The 19,654-nt window shown below is 44.5% G+C and overlaps 1 protein-coding gene across 1 annotated transcript in view; it reads right to left on the reverse strand.

Annotated features, from left to right (window-relative positions):
- Positions 1 to 19,654, reverse strand: part of LOC144495328 (ras-specific guanine nucleotide-releasing factor 2-like) — a 206,754-nt gene that overhangs the window by 111,541 nt on the left and 75,559 nt on the right. Inside the window, exon 4 of the mRNA XM_078215430.1 lies at positions 18,162 to 18,251. Within this exon, the coding sequence (XP_078071556.1) occupies positions 18,162 to 18,251 (90 nt within the window). The remainder of the gene's footprint in view (positions 1 to 18,161; positions 18,252 to 19,654) is intronic.

Genomic DNA, 19,654 nt, shown 5'->3' on the forward strand with positions numbered 1-19,654 from the left:
AAAATCCCGTGAGATTCGGGAAACGAGATTCTCACCGGCGAGATCTTGGTCCCACTTTTCCCTGCCCCTCTCCGGTGGCGTTACGAGGTTCCCGCCCTCACTCAAATACATTTTAATACATCTGACTATTATTGACGGGCTTCCCTGCCACATGATCCTCCCTCACTGGTGATGCACCATCAATTTACGAGGACTCCAACGAGTGAGTGAAATACAACAGGCTTTTAATCGCAAAGAACTGGAACACACCCTTGTAGTCAGCCTGGCCCAGACTGAGGCAGAGGGGAGGAACTGTTACCTTTATACCTCGATCAGGTGAAAAGGGAGGAGTCTCAGGTCAGGCATACAACATGTAGTTACAGTGGGTCACCACAACTGGATAATCATACCTCACCAATGTGACATCATGAGGTTTACAATGGCTTTACAAGAAAAAGATTCAGTGCTCCTGTCACCACTCCCTGGCACAGGTTGGCACTGCCTCCTGGCACAGGTTGACATTGCCAACCTGGCAGTGCCAACCTGTGTCAGTGGCAGGCCCTCCAGAAAGCCCCGGGGGGGGGTTCCCTTTATGTGTGGTTGGTGGGGGGAGAAGGACAATACCTGTGAAGTGGGAGGGATTGCATTAAGTGGCAAGAAATCTAGTCTGAAAACCTGACTGTGCATCTGCAGAGATACACGCCGTTTTCAATCAGAGCTTGCCACTCTGACAAATCATGGTAAAATCCCACCCAACATGGCGTTTCAAGTCCGTATGACTCTTCTTCAGGATTATGTTTATCCCTGAAAAAGAGACGTTCAGGGCAGAATTTTCCTGTCCCACCCACCACGGGAATCATAGCGGGCGGGGCCAGACCATGCAAAGGCCCGATGACCTCAGGTGGGATTTTCCAGCCTTGGGGTGAGCATGGCCGGAAAATCCCGCCCACAGACTCGAAACATTAACTCGATTTTCCCGCGACACAGATGCTCACGACCCGCTGAGTTTTTCCACCATTTTTTTGTTTTTGTTTCAGACTCCAACATCTGCACTATTTTGCTCTAACAGTGAGTTGTTAGAAAGAGTATTCACATTTTGTTTACGTATATGAAAATATTAAGTTAGCTTGCAGTAGTTTCAGGCGCTACATGTGATAACTGCTTACAGGATCACACACACACACACACACATGGAGGATGGATTGAGAAACAGAGAGAAAACAGCAAACCACCTGATGACACACTTGACAAACCCTTTGATGATTGCTCAGACGCTAAACACCTATAGCAAACAAGCATCATGTTACATCTTCCCCCTCAAAAGTAAAAGGATATACTATCTCCTATTTCGAAGAGCAAGAAAAGAAACACACACAGTGGAACTCATTTAACCAAAGCCAAACATAAAATCACGCAGGTGCCAAACAAACAGAATGAGCTGTAATCAAGGTGGAAGCTGGCGCTTACCTCCAGATCATCAACTGGTGGTGATTTTTAAAAAAACAAAATACTGTGGATGCTGGAAATCTAAAATAAAACAGAAAATGCTGGAAAAACTCAGCAGGTCTGGCTGGCATCATCTGTGGAGAGAGAAACAGAATTAACGCTTCAAGTCCAATATGACTCTTCTTCAGAGCTCTGAAGTTGGCAGCTGGCACTAGGAGCTGCTATCCTTTGAATATTGAAAACCCTGGGACAATTAGTTCATCTTGAAAGTCAAAATAAAGGTGGAAGCACTCAGAGAACTCTGACCAGTCTTCAGTTTTGTCGTATGAAGTAAGAAGTAAAGTTTATTTATTAGTCACAAGTAAGGCTTACATTAACACTGCAATGAAGTTACTGTGAAATTCCCCTAGTCGGCACACCTCGGCGCCCATTCAGGTCAATGCTGGTTCAGCACCTAACCAGCATATCTTTCACACTGTGGGAGGAAACCGGAGCACCCGGAGTAAACCCACGCAGACACGGGGAGAACGTGCAAACTCCACACAGACAGTGACTCAAGTAGGAATCGAACCCGGGTCCCTGGCGCTGTGAGGCAGCAGTGCTAACCACTGTGCCACCGTGCTGTATAATAACACCCTGTTGTTTCTGAATCAGGTCATCCGTTGCAATCTGATTCAGTTGTTGTGAACATGAATCTCCAACTGCAAGTGATTCTCAACGAATCACAGGTGTTATTATTTGGCAGGAGGTTTGCACTGTGCAGTGCATCTGCTGGGATCATCTTCACCTTTTTCTTGTATGATCCTTTCATACAGAGGTTTTGGAGTTGTAACAGCATTCTTTGAAGTCTCTTAGTGCATTGTTTAATAATTTGACAGCTATTGATTCTAATGGATGATGAGCTGTTTCAATATTCACCACATTCCAGCCATAGATATAAGCCTCAAATTTAGCACAGACAAATTTATTGTCAATCTGTGTGAATCTCATCTCTGTTGCTGTTAATCATAGAATCATAGAGTTGCTCCAGTGCAGAAGTAGGCCATTTGGCCCATCGAGTCCGCACTGACTCTCCGACAGAGCATCTTACCCCGCTAATCCCCCTAACCTACACATTTTGGGACAGTAAGGGGCAATTTAGTTTGGCCAATTAACCTAACCTGCACCTCTTTGGACTGTGGGAGGAAATAGGAGCACCCGTAGGAAACCCATGCAGACACAGGGAGAATGTGCAAACTCCTCACAGATTGCCACCAAAGGCTGAAATCGAACTTGGGCCCTGGTGCTATGAGGCAGCAGTGCTAACCACTGTGCCACCATGCCAATTAGATACTATTAAACAAGAGTTAGCAGATCCCAGGGAATGTCTATAGATTGTCTAAGAATCAAGTCCCACGTTTAGAGAGCGGTCCAACGATCATGGTGTAGGGAGGTTAATACATAGGATTGCGGGGATAGGGCAAGAGTGGGCCCGAGTAAGAGCCTCTGTTGGAGAGTTGGCACAGAATCGATGGGCCGAATAGCCTCCTCCTGTATGAATTCTATGAATTCTATGATCTAAACAGATTATAGAGTAAGCAAGTTGTTCATTAGGCATGATTTCAACCAATCTCTTGAGGGTTGAACACATGATTGACTAGTTTCAGTGATACATCATCATTTACATCATTTATTAGCATATCCCGTCTGTTAACCCCTTAGACCACACCTTCCCCAAGTATGCTATCCTACTTTTTAACAACAACATGAAACTATGAGCAGGATTTTATAGCCTCGCTCGAGCGAGACCGGAAATTCCTGCCCAAAGTCAAAGGACATTTCTGTTGTCTGCCCCTTGCCCACTCCGATTCTGTGGCAGGCAAGGCAGTAGAATGCCGGCATATATCTAAGTATTTACATTACATTTCTGTAACTCCCTCTTTTTACAATTCCAGATTCTGCTCAATTCCAACTCTTTCCCTCCCAAATCGCAATGCTGGGCCGGATTCAGTATTCTCGGCCCTTAGGGGAGATATCATGGAAATATGGAAATTCCTTTAGCATCACCTGCAAAATTGGTCATTTTATCAGTAATGCAGTCAGCATAACTGGAAAGCTGAGTGTAGGTTTCAGGATGACTGAACTGCAAGGATAAAGAAGTCTTGTGAACAAAAGACTGACCCAGAGGTGAAAACTGAAGAGAATCAATCTTTGTGCTTCTGGGGCCATAAGAGAAGAACCCAGGGCACCCTAAAGAACTTGTGGTTCCCTCAAAGGACTTTAGGAAGAAACATCAGAAGCGAAATGATCCTTAACTGCAGGAAAGGCTATCACAATTTTACCTTCCACTGCTGTTTCAGAGGTTGAAAAGGCATTAGAGATCTGAGATTTCAATGAACTGAGACAACAAAGGAAAAAAATGACCAACTTCCTGTAAGACTGTCAGGAAAAGATGATTTCCCAATGATTTTTTGCGAGGACCATCTACTTTCTGTAGGCCGTGGTATGAGGGCCACGTTTTTCTCTGTGGAGGTGACATCACTATAGGCAATGGGAAGGATCACTGAGAATATGGAGACGTGACATCCTCACCTTCTGTGGTGAGAGAAATTTCCTGTTGACAATCAGCCCCGAGACCGGGCTGCTGCACAGAATTCTGCAGCTTCAGAAGTGCTAAAGCTTCTGCCACAGCTTCTGTGCTGACCTCCAGTTCTGAAGAGCAAAACTTTAACTCTTCTTCTGAACTGAAGAATGGGTGCTAATGGACTTTCATCCTGGGAAGATACCAGCTCTTTAGCAATGTGATCCTCCATGGATCTTAACTTTAACTCAGGCAAAACATTCTCTCTGGAAGATCCCTCATGATCAACAAGAGCCAAAATAAGCAAAAATCAGTAGATTCACTGGAATGAAGTTCTGAACGATGCTCAGCCACTAAAAGCACATCTGATTCTTCTAATAAGACAAAAGATACTTCGTAAGGTGCATCCCATCAATGGGAAAACTAAATCCTTCTCTAGACCCTCAACCTCACGAGATCACTCAATACTGCAAGGGATTCTTCTTCATCACTCTCGAGGCAGAGCCAAATCAGGTCTAGATGGAGATGCCTTCTGTATTCTGGCTGCAGTCCCTTCTGTATCCTCCACCTCTGGCCTTACTTTATGAAGAACGGAGAGATTTATAACTTACTTGGAACTGCCCTGGGTCTAGTGGATGGCGTCTCTGTGAAAGAAAGGAACTTACTGCTGAGTATGTAAACTTCTTCTGCTCCTAACAGCCAAATTACCTCAGCATCTAAGGTTAGGTGAATTGGCCATGCTAAATTGCCCCTTAGTGTCAGGGGAATTAGCTAGGGTAAATGCATGGGGTTATGAGGATAGGGCCTGGGTGGAATTGTGGTCGATACAAATTCAATGGGCCAAATGGCCTCCTTCTGCATTGTAGGGTTCTATGATTCTATAAAACGGTTGAAGATTGTTGCATGAATGACAGCGAGTCCTTCAAATGATGAGCATCGTCTGTTTTTTCAATGATTTCTAGAAGTTTCCCAACATTGACACTCAACAAGGATGTATGTGTATTGTGAAGAATGTGGAGAGAATCATTGATCCCTGTAGCTGAAAGCAGCAATAATCCTACCCTGGATTGGAAGGTCTGTGCCCACCAGGACCTGGTAACTTGATGCATAAAGGATCATTGGCTGAAGTCGGTGAGGGTGATTTGCTAATATGTTAACAGTCGCGCTCCAGTATCAATTTTAAAAGAAGTATCAAAGTCTTGAACTTGTACTGTAACTGGCCAATTGTCTGGATTAAGACTATTTGCCTCCCCTAGGAACTCTAGACGCTTGCCGTTTCTGGATTTTCCACTTCTTGGAAGGAATGTGTTTCATAAATACTTGCTGGTCTGAAAATTTGACTAAACTTTCTGGATTTACAGAAATGCTTGACATATCCAGTTTTGCCTCAGTGGAACATTCCAAACCTCTGCTGGGCAGCCTTGGCGTCTATGCTGGGTTTTCGCACCATGATGCAGGCATTTCAAAATGGCTACCGGCATGGAGAGTCCTGGCATTTCCGTTTGTTTGGCAGGCTTTCTTACAGGTGGGGCCATTGCTCATGGGCTTACCCAATCAGTGCAGTCACATGAAGCCTCAGTGTTGCCATGAATTATAACCGAAATAATAGCTCTAAGCTCAGCCTGTCTCACATACTGGACTGCTTGATCCAATTGGTGTGCAGAAAGTCAAGAGTTTCTCGGTCCAGAACCCCCACTACGACGCAATCACAGATAAACTCAGCCTTGAGTGGCACTTACCCACAAGAATGAATCAGGGAATATAGGCTTGTTAGGAATAATTCAATTAGTTCCCCAAGTTATTGTAAGCGCTGGTTAAAATGTGCTCTTTCCATTACTAAATAATGCTTTGGGATAAAATAGGTTTTAAAGACTTTAATAATGGAATCAAAATCTGTGGTGAATTCCTGCACACACTGCTACTGGACCTAGTGTATAAAGAAAAGAACTAATTTGCAGCCTTGGCTCTTTTTCATGAAGACCTCACTCTGCTCAGTTCCGGAGAACATGTCGTTTCCACAAGTCCCACTGCAGGCCTCTCTGTGGACCCTCGAGGCAGCCAAATGGGCAGAGCAAGGGGAGGGATTGCTCACTATGAACGGTCATTGTTTCCTCATTCCAGTGTGCCTCCACCACCAAAATTTCTCCAGCAGCTTTCTTCACTCTGTGGATCCTTCGATAACACCGATGTGTCTCTTACATCAATGTGCCCATTAATACCGCCATGTTCTGCGAGATTGGGTTCTTCTGCCTTGGACTCTGGGCGTGGAACTTGGTTCTCAGACAGGCTATAGGCACACTCTCTGCTTAACACTTACTTATTAATACTACTTGTAAACGGGTTATAAAGTAGGCCTGTAACTATTAGGCATTATTCCAACCTTTTTTCTCTCTTAGAGAAAGAGCGAGCGAGAGAGAAAGTGAGAGAGAAAATCTAACACATGACTGACTGGTGTCAGCGGTACTTCAGCATCTACGTCATACATTAGCATATCCCATCTGTTAACCCCTTATCCTGCATTAGGTATTGCCAAGAGTTGTTATAAAGATTATCCACTTTCACTCACATATCTAAGAATAACAAGCTAATCTTGCTGTTTACTGGATCAAACTGAGGAGAGAGAAAATGATAGAAAAAAACAAAGAGATCACCTGACAAGAGAGGTGACGGATTCCAAGATGATTTTGCTCAGGTGTTATGCACCCACAACAAACATGCACCTCACGTTGCATTCACCAACATTACCGCAGAGAAGTGGGAGAAGCACTCAGCAAATTCTCAACAGGAGTTTCCATTGACATGCCATTGACGTTATGGCAACCAATTGTGGGAGAGCTTGAGCAAATTCCCTGTGAAAGTTTCAGCACACTGTTCAGCGTGAAAGAACAGAATTTAATGTGAAAAGAAGCTGCCAGAAGAGGTGGTAGAGATGGGTGTCGGCAAGGACAAGTTGGGCCAAAGGGTCTGTTTCCGTGCTGTATATCTCTATGAATATTTTAAAAGTAAAGTCGCCATGGTCCCAGATGACCATAGGCTGTGATTGATGGCGATTCAACCTCAGGTGAGGGGCAAGGTTGAGAAAGCGGGGCCTTCATGAATAACCTCAGCTGGTACGGGAATTGAAGTCATGCTGTTGCCATCACTCTGTATCAGAAAACCAGCTGTCCAAGCAATACATGTATTTACCGCTGCTGTTCACACAATGGAGGGGTACGACTTATATTTCATGATGATGGCCCTGATTTGATTTGATTTGATTTATTATTGTCACATGTATTAACATACAGTGAAAAGTATTGTTTCTTGCACGTTATACAGACAAAACATACCGTTCATCGAGAAGGAAGCGAGAGAGTGCAGAATGTAGTGTTACAGTCATAGCTAGGGTACAGAGAAAGATCAGCTTAATGCAAGGTAAGTCCAGTCAAAAGTCTGACAGCAGTAGGGAAGAAGCTGTTCTTGAGTCGGTTGGTACGTGACCTCAGACTTTTGTATCTTTTTCCCGAAGGAAATAGGTGGAAGAGAGAATGTCCGGGGTGCGTGGGGTCCTTAATTATGCTGGCTGCTTTGTTGAGGCAACGGGAAGTGTAGACAGAGTCAATGGATGGGAGGCTGGTTTGCGTGATGGACTGGGCTACATTCACGACTTTTTGTAGTTCCTTGCGGTCTTGGGCAGAGAGGGAGCCATACCAAGCTGTGATACAACCAGAAAGAATGCTGTCTATGGTGCATCTGCAAAAGTTGGTGACAGTTGTAGTGGACATGCCAAATTTCCTTTGTCTTCTGAGAAAGTAGAGGCATTGATGGGCTTTCTTAACCTGGAATAATGTTGTGGGTACTAATGTACAAACACTTAATGCCCTTGTCTGAATTTCATCCCTACTATTTTAGGGGAGCCAGATTCAAAAGAAATAAAGCAATGCCTTCTGTAAGCTTTGGAGAAAATAATTATCCGCAAATGGGTTAGATGTTTCACATTTGATCATTTAGGTCCCCTATAAATTCAAACTGATTTAGGAACTAAGTGATAAATAATTTAATTATAATTTAGTTATTAGATAATTACATCTAATTTAATCGCGAAATTTAATAATTTAGTTCATGACTAAATAATTTAGAAGCTAAAGGGGTTCTGTTAAGTCACATTAAGCACGTTTTGTTATTTTGCATGGATACATATGACGGTATACAACATTAGATCTTAACAAATCATTGAATAACTTGGTGCGACTCCTGCTGAATATAAAGGAGGTGAAATTGTTCCATGCCCACAGTGCAAAATGTGCCAGTTTTTATTTTCCATTGACTTGGAAAAGATTTTTTAAGTTCAACCCAGGTAAAAACAGCAGTGAGACAGAAATAAGTCTTCAAAATAGTATAAGCTATCATTTTGTGATCTTCAGTGAAGAGAAGATTGATCCCAGTGAAAAATCAGCAGCCGATTTGCTGCAAGCCTGTTTCAGGTTGTTGGTATCGACTAACTTCACCCTCACAATGTATTACCAATAGAAGGATAAATGCTGCAATAGTATTTGATCCACTAGATGGAGTGCTCACCAATACAGTGCAGTATTTGTAACATCTCCATGGCCGGGTGTTGCGATGAGGGCATTACCCAACATACATTCCTGCATCCCAGCGTACATTTCAGAGGCCAATCTGCCTCCCATTGATTGGCTTGCCCTGCTTTAATTTTTCAGTCCACGGTCCTTGCATTGGCATCAGATGGAACGTTTGTGCATCTTCAGCTCTTAGAGCTGCCGGCTAATTGGAAACCAGCAGCTCTGTTGCACACCAGAAACCGTAAAATCCCGCCCAAGGTCAGTGGACCTTTCCATGGTCCGTCTCTCGTCTGCTCTCATTCCCGTGGCGGGCGGGGTGGTAAAATTCCGGCCATAGAATCCCTACAGTGCAGGAGGCCATTTCGCCCATTGAGCCTGCCTCAACCACCCAGGCCCTATCCCCGGAACCCCACATCATTACCCTGCTAATCTCCCTGACACTAAGGGGCAATTTAGCATGGCCATTCAACCTAAGCTGCACATCTTTGGACAGTGGGAGGAAACCGGAGCACCCGGAGGAAACCCATGCAGACACCGGGGGAATATGCAAACTCCACACAGTCACCCAAGTCTAGAATCGATCCCGGGTCCCTGGCGCAGTCAGGCAGCTGTGATAACCACTGTGCCACCGTGTCCACCTTCACTGTGTTGTGGGAGGCTGGGGACCAAGAGTAACCAGAGATGTCCCTAAGCCCAGGTAAGTCTAGGATCTCACTGAGGGTCAGGTTGGTAGGCCTGGTGAAGGGTGGGGGGCATGTTGTTCATGGTAGAGGCAAAAGTGTGGAATGTGGCCTCCAATTGGCACAGGGAACCCAAGAATCCAACATCCCCCAGCCCCCGCCGTTCACTGACCAGCATCCTGCAGGCTTAAATCTGCCAGGCTGCATGTTGGGTACAAGCCTCTCCCTCTGTCCTTGAAATCGGAGAGGGGGCCTTCACTTAGACGTTAGTTGTCCAGCTTCAACTGAGGCATGTGCGATAGGCTCACTGGACTCCTCCCCTGCTGCTGGTAAAATCATGGCGGAGGCAGGGGCGGGTGGGCCAACAGTGGGCATTATGGGTCCAGCCGCCTGTGTTTCTCCTCATGGGTACCCCATGAAACTCAGTCCCCTGTTTCACATTTGATGGAAGAATGCAAGTAGCATGTGTGTCCATGCAGCCTGCTCTATTTCCATCGGCAACCAACCTGGATATGCTCAAAGTTATTTATAAAGTTACTCGGGATCAAATTCTTTTGCCAAGTACATCAGTGCAGTTTGTGCTAGATTCCATATTTCGCCATGAACTCTCTTTGGCATGTGCCACTTATATAGCAGCAGCACATCATCCTTCTTACTGTTGCTGCAGAATGTATTTGCCTTATTGGGATGCAGTCTTGTTAACATCACTGGAATGTCCAGTCTCAGATGTCTGGCTATTCATTATGAAACAAATAAGAAACTTGTTTAAAACAGGATTGCTATGCTTTCAGTTATGAAATGTACAGTCTCATTTTTGGAATGATTTATCTATCCAATGCAGAGCCAGGAAATATTTGTCCGGCAACTGTTAAAAAAAATTCTTGGGGCCAGTGATTGCTGGGATCTTACTTTGCAATTGCAAAGTAGACCTTGTTCTACATACTGGGGGTATTTCAGTATTTGCAGTGACCTGCCACCTGATAAGGTATAACAAGAGGTGTTGCTGTCGAAGTGCTGATGAAAGATCAGTGAGCCCCAGGCCCTTAAGTGACCAAAAGGTAATTTATTTTTAACTATTACTTGCAGAGAAACGAGGCCCGCATTTGGAGATAATGCCTTCTCAGGTTGATTAATTTTACTCACCAATCTCACTTTGGAAGGCCCTGTACAGAACCCAGAGATGCTCTCAGCAGACTCTGGATCCACTGAGCCTAGGAGCCATGCTGACTGGAAACCCTGAGGTTGCATCCCCATTGGAACCCTTGAAATAATATCAGAAAATAAGCTCGGAATGGGGATGCAGACCGAAGTTACGACCAAACTCTGAGGGTACTTTGCTCTACCTCCCTACCATTTCTCCTGTCCTCTTGACTGCCTCCGTCAAATCGGACTGATTGATTGACGGCACAGTGGGACAGTGGTTAGCACTGCTGCCTCACAGTGCCGGGGACCCAGGTTCAATTCCAGCCTCGGGTCAGTGTGTGTGGAGTTTGCACATTCTCCCCGTGTCTGCATGAGTTTCCTTCGGGTACTCCGGTTTCCACTCACACTCCAAAGACGTGCAGGTTAGGTGGATTGGCCATGATAAATTGCCCCTTAGTGTCAGGGGGATTAGCAGAGTAAATATGTGAGATTACGAGGATAGGGCCTGGGTGGGACTGTGGTCTGTGCAGACTTAATGGGCCGAATGGCCTCCTTCTGTACTGTAGACATTTCTATGATTTCTAAATCCCGGACTTGTCATTACTTTGTCCTTGGGAAGATTGAAGTTATTTGCTTTGACTCCAGCCACATACTGCACTCTTCTCACTTATTTCACTTCTTTGAGCTGAAACAGAACATTAGCAATCTGGGCATCCAATTAATACTTGGGGGAGGGTGCGGGGGGGGGGGGGTGATCTTATAAAAAATTACTAAGTGCCAAACGAGCATGAAAACAGGAGAGAATCACACCCTTTCTTTTCAGCGAGAGAAAAATTCAAATCTTATTTGAAAAAAAATGAGGCAAAGTGTAATTCTTGCCAGGAGGGGGAATGGACAGAATCTATTCCGGCTGCTGACTGCTAGAGGGTGCACATGTGCCTAATCTCCCAATGCACTATGTACTATTGTACATAGGGAGATCATCAGGTTCTCACTTGCCCAAACATCGCCTCCCCACCCCAAGATTGTCCCCCCAAATGCGGCCCCTCCAAATTGCTGCCCCTGTTCAAACCCCCCCCACCGGTTCATCGCTGCCCCCGTTCAGCACCCCCCACCCCGTTCGATCACCATTCTGGCAATCCCCGATTACAGAATGCACAGCTTCCCACGCGCTGCCTCCCCTTCAGGCCCTGTCTCTTCCCCTTAGGCCCCACCCCTTCCCTTGGGCCCCATCCCTTGAAACTGCCTGGTGCCTGGTGGGCAGTGTGAGGGTCGCAGGCTGGAATTGCCCCCTGCCCCCGACCACCCGGGGGGCTTCAATGGTTTCCACTCACACTGGCGAGGCCATCGTGTCAGGCTCCGTTGGTGGGAACCATAGGCTGATCCTTGCTGGTGAGGAATTCCACCAGAGAGGCCATTAAGGCAAGTGAATCCGGACGATTGAGATGGGTGTAAGGCTGATTACACCAGCAACCTAGTGCCACTATCATCGCGAGAGGCGAGAAACCAGTTTTTCGCCTCTGTCACAATCTTACTGGCTTGGCTCGCAAGCAAGATCGCCCCCACTGAGCTTTAACCCTCCCCATCAACAAAACTGCTACTTCCACCTCTACCACACTGGAATCCTCTGACCCCAATTTCAGCTCAAAACCCGAGGCATTTGTCACCTCCGGCTTCTTCTTTTAATCCACATGCAGGTACAGCAAGCAATTAAAATGGCAAGTGTGTTGGCCTTTATTGCAAGATGATGAGTATAAGAGTAAAGATGTCGTATTGCAGTTATATAGAGCCTTAGTGAGACCACACCTGGAGTATTGTGTGCAGTTTTGGTCTTCCCTAAGGAATGATACACCTGCTATAGAGGCAGTACCACAAATGTTCACTAAGTTCATTCCTGGGATAAAGGGATTGTCCTATGAGAATGATTAAACAACTGGGCCTTTTTTCTCTGGAGTTTGTTTTAATCCATTTGTGGGACATGGGCATTGCTGGCTGGCCAGCATTTTATTGCCCAACGCTAGCTGCCTTTGAGAAGGTGGTGGTGAACTGAATGGCTTGTTAGGCCACTTTAGAGGGCAGTTGAGAGTCAAGCACATTACTGAGGCTCTGGAGTCACAGGAAGGCCAGACCAGGTATGGATTTCCTTCCCTAAAGGACATTAGTGAATGACTTTCTAGTTTAAGTTTCAAGTTTATTTATTAGTGTCATAAGTAGGCTTACATTAACGCTGCAATGAAGTTACCGTGAAAATCCCCTAGTCGCCACACTCCAGCGCCTTTTCGGGTACACTGAGGGAGAATTTAGCACGGCCAATGCATCTAACCAGCACGTCTTTCAGACTGTGGGAGGAAACCGGAGCACCCGGAGGAAGCTCACACACACACGGGGAGAACGTGCAAACTTCACACAGACAGTGACCCAAGCCAGAATTGAACCTGGATCCCCGGCGCTATGAGGCAGCAGTGCTAACCACTGCACCACCATGGACGATTTTCGATTTTTCTATGTTTTCTTTGCAAGGTGATTTCATTCAGACATGCAAACTTCTTACAGGGTTCTACAGAATAGATGCAGGAAGGATGTCTTCCCCTGGCTGGGGAGGGGGGAATCTATAACCAGGAGACACGGTTTCAGGATAAGAGGCAGGCTATTTAGGACTGAGATGAGCAAGAATTTCTTCATTCAGTGGGTGGTGAATCTTTGGAACTCTCTGTCCCAGAGGGCAGTGGCGATTCAGTCGTTGAGTATGTTCGAGACTAAGATCAATAGATTTCTACATATTAAAAACATTGAGGGAAACAGGGATAGCACAGGAAAGCGATGTTGGAGCAGAAGATCAGCCAATTATCTTATTGAATGGCAGAGGGCTGAATGGCCCATTTCTGTTCCTATTTCTTAAGTTTTTACATTCACTCTCTGCTGGCCTCTCGTTCATCACCCTTCATTAATCCCCTAATCTCTCTTTTGGATAGATCATTATTTGTGGAACCTTTCTCCACCTCTGCCCCAAAACTCTACACCCCTCGCTCCATTTTCTAAGACCCTTTTCAAAATCCATCTCTGGCCTTTGACCAATTCTCCAATTTTCTGCATGCAATGCACCTTTGGATTTTTTTATCATTGAAGGCGTTATATAAATGCAAGTCGTTCTGGTTGGTCTCACTTGTATCACTGTGCAAAGACTACATTTTGGAACATATGGAGTACCACTCATTCTCAAAATTATTTCGGCATGGGCATTAAATGCTGGTCTTGCAAACCGAGCTTACATTCCACGGACACATAAAAAAAAAGTTCCCATATGTACACAAAATGGGCAAGGGTCCTTACTAGCAGCATTGGGGCACGGTGGCACAGTGGTTAGCCTCACAGCGCCAGGGACCCAGGTTCGATTCCCGGCTTGGGTCACTGTCTGTGCGGAGTCCGCACGTTCTCCCCGTGTCTGCGTGGGTTTCCTCCAGGTGCTCCGGTTTCCTCCCACAGTCTGAAAGACGTGCTGGTTAGGTGCATTAACCCGAACAGGTACCGGAGTGTGGTGACTAGGGGAATTTCACAGTAACTTCACTGCAGTGTTAATGTAAGCCTTACTTGTGACTAATAAATAAACTTTACTTTAAATGCCGCAAAATGACCATTCATATGTTTACTAATACTTCCAAACCAGCTTGCTAAGTACACTGGCCGGAACTTCCCAGCGATTCACGCTGGCAGGATCTTCCGGTCCCGCCAATGGCGCACCCCCCGCCGCAGGTTTCCCGCCAGTGAGGAGCACATTCCACAGAAAGATCGGTTGACAACTGCGGGGCCAGAAGATCCCATTGCTGGCCAATGGCAGGCCGCCTCTGCCACCGCAAAACATGCAGCAGGTTGCACAGACATCCCATCCACTTAAACAAAAAAATGGTCATTTTCTTCTTCTGATTGTCAATGCATGTGGCTTTATGAACGTAATGCTGCCCGCCTTCCGCTTATTGAAACTGTACTGTGAATGGATTCGGTAAACATGGTGATGGGATTGAAAGCAATCTGTTTTGAATATCAGTGCAATGCCAGGTATGATACCAATCACCTCATTTAACTGTGTTTTCCACATTCATATCTTCATACTCCAAGTTGTCTAAAAGACCTAGCAAACACTTTGGATGGTGAAATTCATTTGGACAGTACAGGTAATAGCATTGGCAGCTCCTTCCACACTCCACAAAGACCAGACAAATGAAAATCAGGCTGAGTGTCAAAGAAGTTGCTGATGCACTATTTCCTATGTTGTGGCCCTACCCTAGACCAACTTTACCCCAAAGTGTTTGCCAAACTTTTGTTCATTTTTCATTCATTTGTGGGACATGGGTGTCGCTGGCTGGCCAGCATTTATTGCCCATCCTTAGTTGCCCTTGGAGGCAGTTGAGAATCAACCACATTGCTGTGGCCTACATGTAGGCCAGACTGGGTAAGGACAGCAGATTTCCTTCCTTAAAGGACATTAGTGAACCAGATGGGTTCAACAATAGTTTCATGGTCTATTCATGGCAAATTCTTAATTCCAGATTTGTTTTTATTGAATTCAAATTCCACGATTTGCTGTGGCGGGATTCGAACCCAGGTCCCCAGAACATTAGGTGAGTTTCTGGATTGGTAATCTAGCCGTCGCCTCCCCCATTACTTATTAACAGTGCAATGATGCCTTAAGTCATGTTCAAGTGCATCATTTGATCGTAATGTTAGACTAACAAACATAATGCAGAGCTCCTTCATTCTTCTGAAGTAAAAGAAAAGTTTATAAAACATCTTTCGACCAAGATAATTGATTCCCCCAGTCTAACAACCAGTTGCCTCTTTCTGCTCTTCTGTTGATTGGATGAGTTTTAGCAATTCTTGCCCTGAGGTATTCATTGAAGCATGTTAAACAAGAGAGAATAAATACCAAAACCAGATTCAGCTTGATTCAACAATCCTAATTGGGTTTGATGAAGTAGAATAGGAGATAGCTCATCTGGAGCATAAACACCATTAGAGACCAGTTGTCCCTGCTTCTATGCTGTAAATTCTACATAATTCTGGATAATCTGCCAAAATTGTGCTCCCAATGGCTGGTTACACCACAGCTCAACCTTGTCAATCATTCCAATTAAAGGGATCTGAATGGGAACAAATGAAAATGCCATTGTACTGAGTTATATCCTGATGAGAATGGAAGTCCAGGAGCAATAGTCGCAAGATTTAACAAGAAGAAGAATGGCAAAACCAAAACGGATTCATCAAATCCTAATTCAATGGAAAAGGGGGAACCTTCAGGTCAGCAAACAATATTCCAGAGTAGTTAAAGCAATTTTGTGATCGTGTGGAGTAAGGTCAGAAGAATTAAGGAACGATCACACAAATCAGGAACAAAATGTTATTAAGGGCAAGCAAATGACTCAAAGGATAAGAGCAGGGATATATCACAGGGTAGGATGGCAGTTCAGAACCACCACTTACCTCAAAGTATAAAGATTTAACATAAAATATAAGCTTAAAGAGAGCACCACTGCAGGTTCTTTCCAGTCTCTTGGAAAGAGATATAAAGTAAATTACTGTTTAATATCCTCAAAATTATTGCTTGGTATCCAGACTTTGATCAGAAGTATTAAATCATTTAAAATAGGTGCAGATGTGTCCACAATGTTAACTTGATATTGTCAAGAGTCCAGTCATTTCCCAAAAATATAGTCAGATGTTTCCTATGCAAAGATCGACAATCTCAAACTATTGTCTTAACTTAATACTCCTTTGTTTACTCATGCAATAGAGGCGATGGCCTAGTGGTATTATTGCTAGACTATTAATCCAGTAACTCAGCTAAAGTTGTGGGGATCTGGGTTTGAATCCCACCACGGCAGATGGTGGAATTTGAATTCAATTTAAAAAATCTGGAATCTACTGATGACCATGAAACCATTGTTAAATGTCAGAAAAACCCATCTGGTTCACTAATGCCCTTTAAGGAAGGAAATCTGCTGTCCTTACCTGGTCTGACCTACGTGTGACTCCAGAACCACAGCAATGTGGTCGACTCTCAACTGCCCTCGGACAACTAGGGATGGGCAATAAATGTTGCATAGCCAGCGATGCCCATACAAAGAACAAAGAACAAAGAACAGTACAGCCACAGGAAACAGGCCTTTCGGCCCTCCAAGCCTGTGCCGCTCCTTGGTCCAACTAGACCAATCGTTTGTATCCCTCCATTCCCAGGCTGCTCATGTGACTATCCAGGTAAGTCTTAAACGATGTCAGCGTGCCTGCCTCCACCACCCTACTTGGCAGCGCATTCCAGGCCCCCACCACCCTCTGTGTAAAAAACATCCCTCTAATATTTGAGTTATACTTTGCCCCTCTCACCTTGAGCCCGTGACCCCTCGTGAACATCACTTCTGATCTGGGAAAAAGCTTCCCACCGTTCACCCTATCCATCCCCTTCATAATCTTGTACACCTCTATTAGATCTCCCCTCATTCTCCGTCTTTCCAGGGAGAACAACCCCAGTTTACCCAATCTCTCCTCATAGCTAAGACCCTCCATACCATGTCCCACAAATGAATTTTAAAAAAAACAAGGCCGGTCAAAGTTAACGGGAGTAAAAAAACTTGGCAATATATCCTGAAGTTGTATTCCAAAGTTATCCTCCAGCCATCAACTTCCACTCAATAACCACACCGTACATTTCTACACTGTCCCTCGCGCATAGAAAGATGTTTCAGAGTTTGGGACATGACTAAGCAAAACATCGCCACACCTTCACATGCAGAAAACACTTGAGCCACAAATAAAATAAAACAGAAAGTGCTGAAAATAAACAACAGGTTAGGCAGCATCTGTGGAGAGAGAAACAGAGTTAACATTTCAGGTCTGTAAGCCTTTCATCCACAGTATTCTGCTGTTAGAATCTGTCATGTGGAAATGCCAGTGTTGGATTGGGGTGGTCACAGTAAGACGTCTCACAACACCAGGTTGAAGTCTAAAAGGTTTATTTGGAATCACGAGCTTTTGGAGCACTGCTCCTTCATGAAGGAGTAGGACTTTAACCTGGCGTTGTTAGAATCTGTGACTCATGTTTTGCACACACATTCCTCTCTATTAACCTTAAACTTGTTTGGACGTTGAGGATGTACAAAGATGGAAATTTACATAATTGGATCAGTTTTCTTGAGATGGTAGCAAGCATTCCACTAAAGATAATAGTAGAAAGTCCACTGTTTCCTTGCCTTCCTATTCTGGGGCTAACTGGCTAACTTAAAAGTCTCAATGTATGGATATGATATTCTGAGGTGGCATGAACAAGTGAAAGCAGTGAACAGACAGTTCATTCCAACTGCCAGACAGGGCTATTGAATCTTTTGCACGGTTGTATTTAAGTTGGCTCACACATTCTGTACAGCTGGTGTACCTTGAGTTGCACCAGTCTGTCCCTTCCTGTGCAGGAGAGGACCTGTTGCTCAGACTTCCAAGAAAGGAGTCTAGACCATTTGATATTTTTTCACTTCCAGGTACATTTTAATTCACCTTCACAAATGAAGGTTCAAGTGAAGGAAACTTCCAGTAATTAGATGTGACAGCACAAAGAATACCTCATAGGGATGATACCGCGTATCCTATAAATAATGACTTGTTCAGAAAATAATAACTTCTGCATTCAAATATTCAAGCCACTAGATTCACGGCATCATTTGAAGTGACTGAAAAAACCTGAAAATGCCATGAAGCATCAGTTTTTAAAAAAATTATCTACATTCGTAGTTCTATTCATTATTATATTACCTTTTTAATCTTCTTAATGTCTGGGTCTTCATCCTCTGGGTTGCCTTGGTAAGGCCGCATCCGTTCTTTAGTCTTGTTGACAGCAACAATCTTAGTAACAAAAGAATAAAAATCACAATAAGGATGGATATATCTCTTAGGTAGATTCCCAGGCAGCGATATTTGATCAGCCTTGGCACTTACTGGGTCATCTATTGCTCTGGTTTCCTCCCACAGTCTGAAAGACGTGCTGGTTAGGTGCATTGGCTAAATTCTAAATTCTGCTAAATACTCCCTCAGTGTATCCGAACAGGCGCCGGAGTGTGGCGACTAGGGGATCTTCACAGTAACTTCATTGCAGTGTTAATGTAAGCCTACTTGTGACACTAATAAATACACTTAAACTATTTAAATCTGCTCGTTGTGAATTATTGATCTATCATTTATCAATTTCAATGAATATTTTCAGTAGCTGAGGGGTCTCGGCTGAAGAGCTGTAGATAGAAGATTTAAAATAGAGAGGAGGAGCCACTTTGCGACATGAGAGTTGTAAACTGGTGGAATTCACATCCAGGATTAGTCACTGAAACAGGAACTATGTCAATATTTAGGATTGCCATTCAGGTAGGCAAGTGACTGGAGCGATCTTGGAACAGTTTTGGCAAATGCAATTAGATCTATTTGCTCATGTAAAGGGTATATGCGACACAGACTCTTTGGACTGAAAGGCTTGTCCTATGTTGTAATTTCGACATATTTATGAATGACCACTACCATTAGGAACATAAGAACACCAAGACTAGGGCCTTTATTCCCTCAAGCCTTCTGTGCCATTCAATAAGATCATGGTTAATCTGTGGCTTCACTTCACATACCTGCCTTTGTTCTATATTCGTTAACAGACTTCAGTTAACAAAAATCTATCAATACCAGGTTTAATCTAGCATCAATTGTCATTTGTGGAAGAGAGTTCCAAATTCCTACCAACCTGTGTGTGTAAGAATGTTACCTATTTCACTCCTGAAAGAAGATCTGGCTGTAATTTTAGACTTTACCCCTAGTCTTTGACATTGCTCCAGCCCCGCCTCTCCCCTCCCCTCCCCCCACCCCCTCCCCACATCAACCAGTTGGAAATAGTGGGTAATTTTTCCCATTCTGCCCGCCACGGGAATCAGAGCGGGCAAGGGGCGGACCATGGAAAACTATGTTGACCTCAGTTGGGATTTTCCACTTTTGGGGTGAGCGCGTCTGGAAAATCCCGTCCAGTTTCTGTCTACCTTATTTGTTCCCCCTAATATCTTAAAAACTTTGATCAAATCACCCCTTAATCTTCTGAATTCTAGGGAACAAAATATTATTTTTTTAAGCTCTTCTCATAACTTGGCCTTTGGAGTCCAGGTATCATCCTGGTAAGTTTACATTGCACTCACATCAAGGCCACTATACTCTACTCAAGGTGTGGTGCCCAGATCTGTTCACAGTATTCCAGGTTGGTCAATCCTGGGTTCTGTTTG

This window comes from Mustelus asterias, chromosome 6 (genome assembly GCF_964213995.1).
Source record: "Mustelus asterias chromosome 6, sMusAst1.hap1.1, whole genome shotgun sequence".
Lineage (NCBI taxonomy): Eukaryota > Metazoa > Chordata > Chondrichthyes > Carcharhiniformes > Triakidae > Mustelus > Mustelus asterias.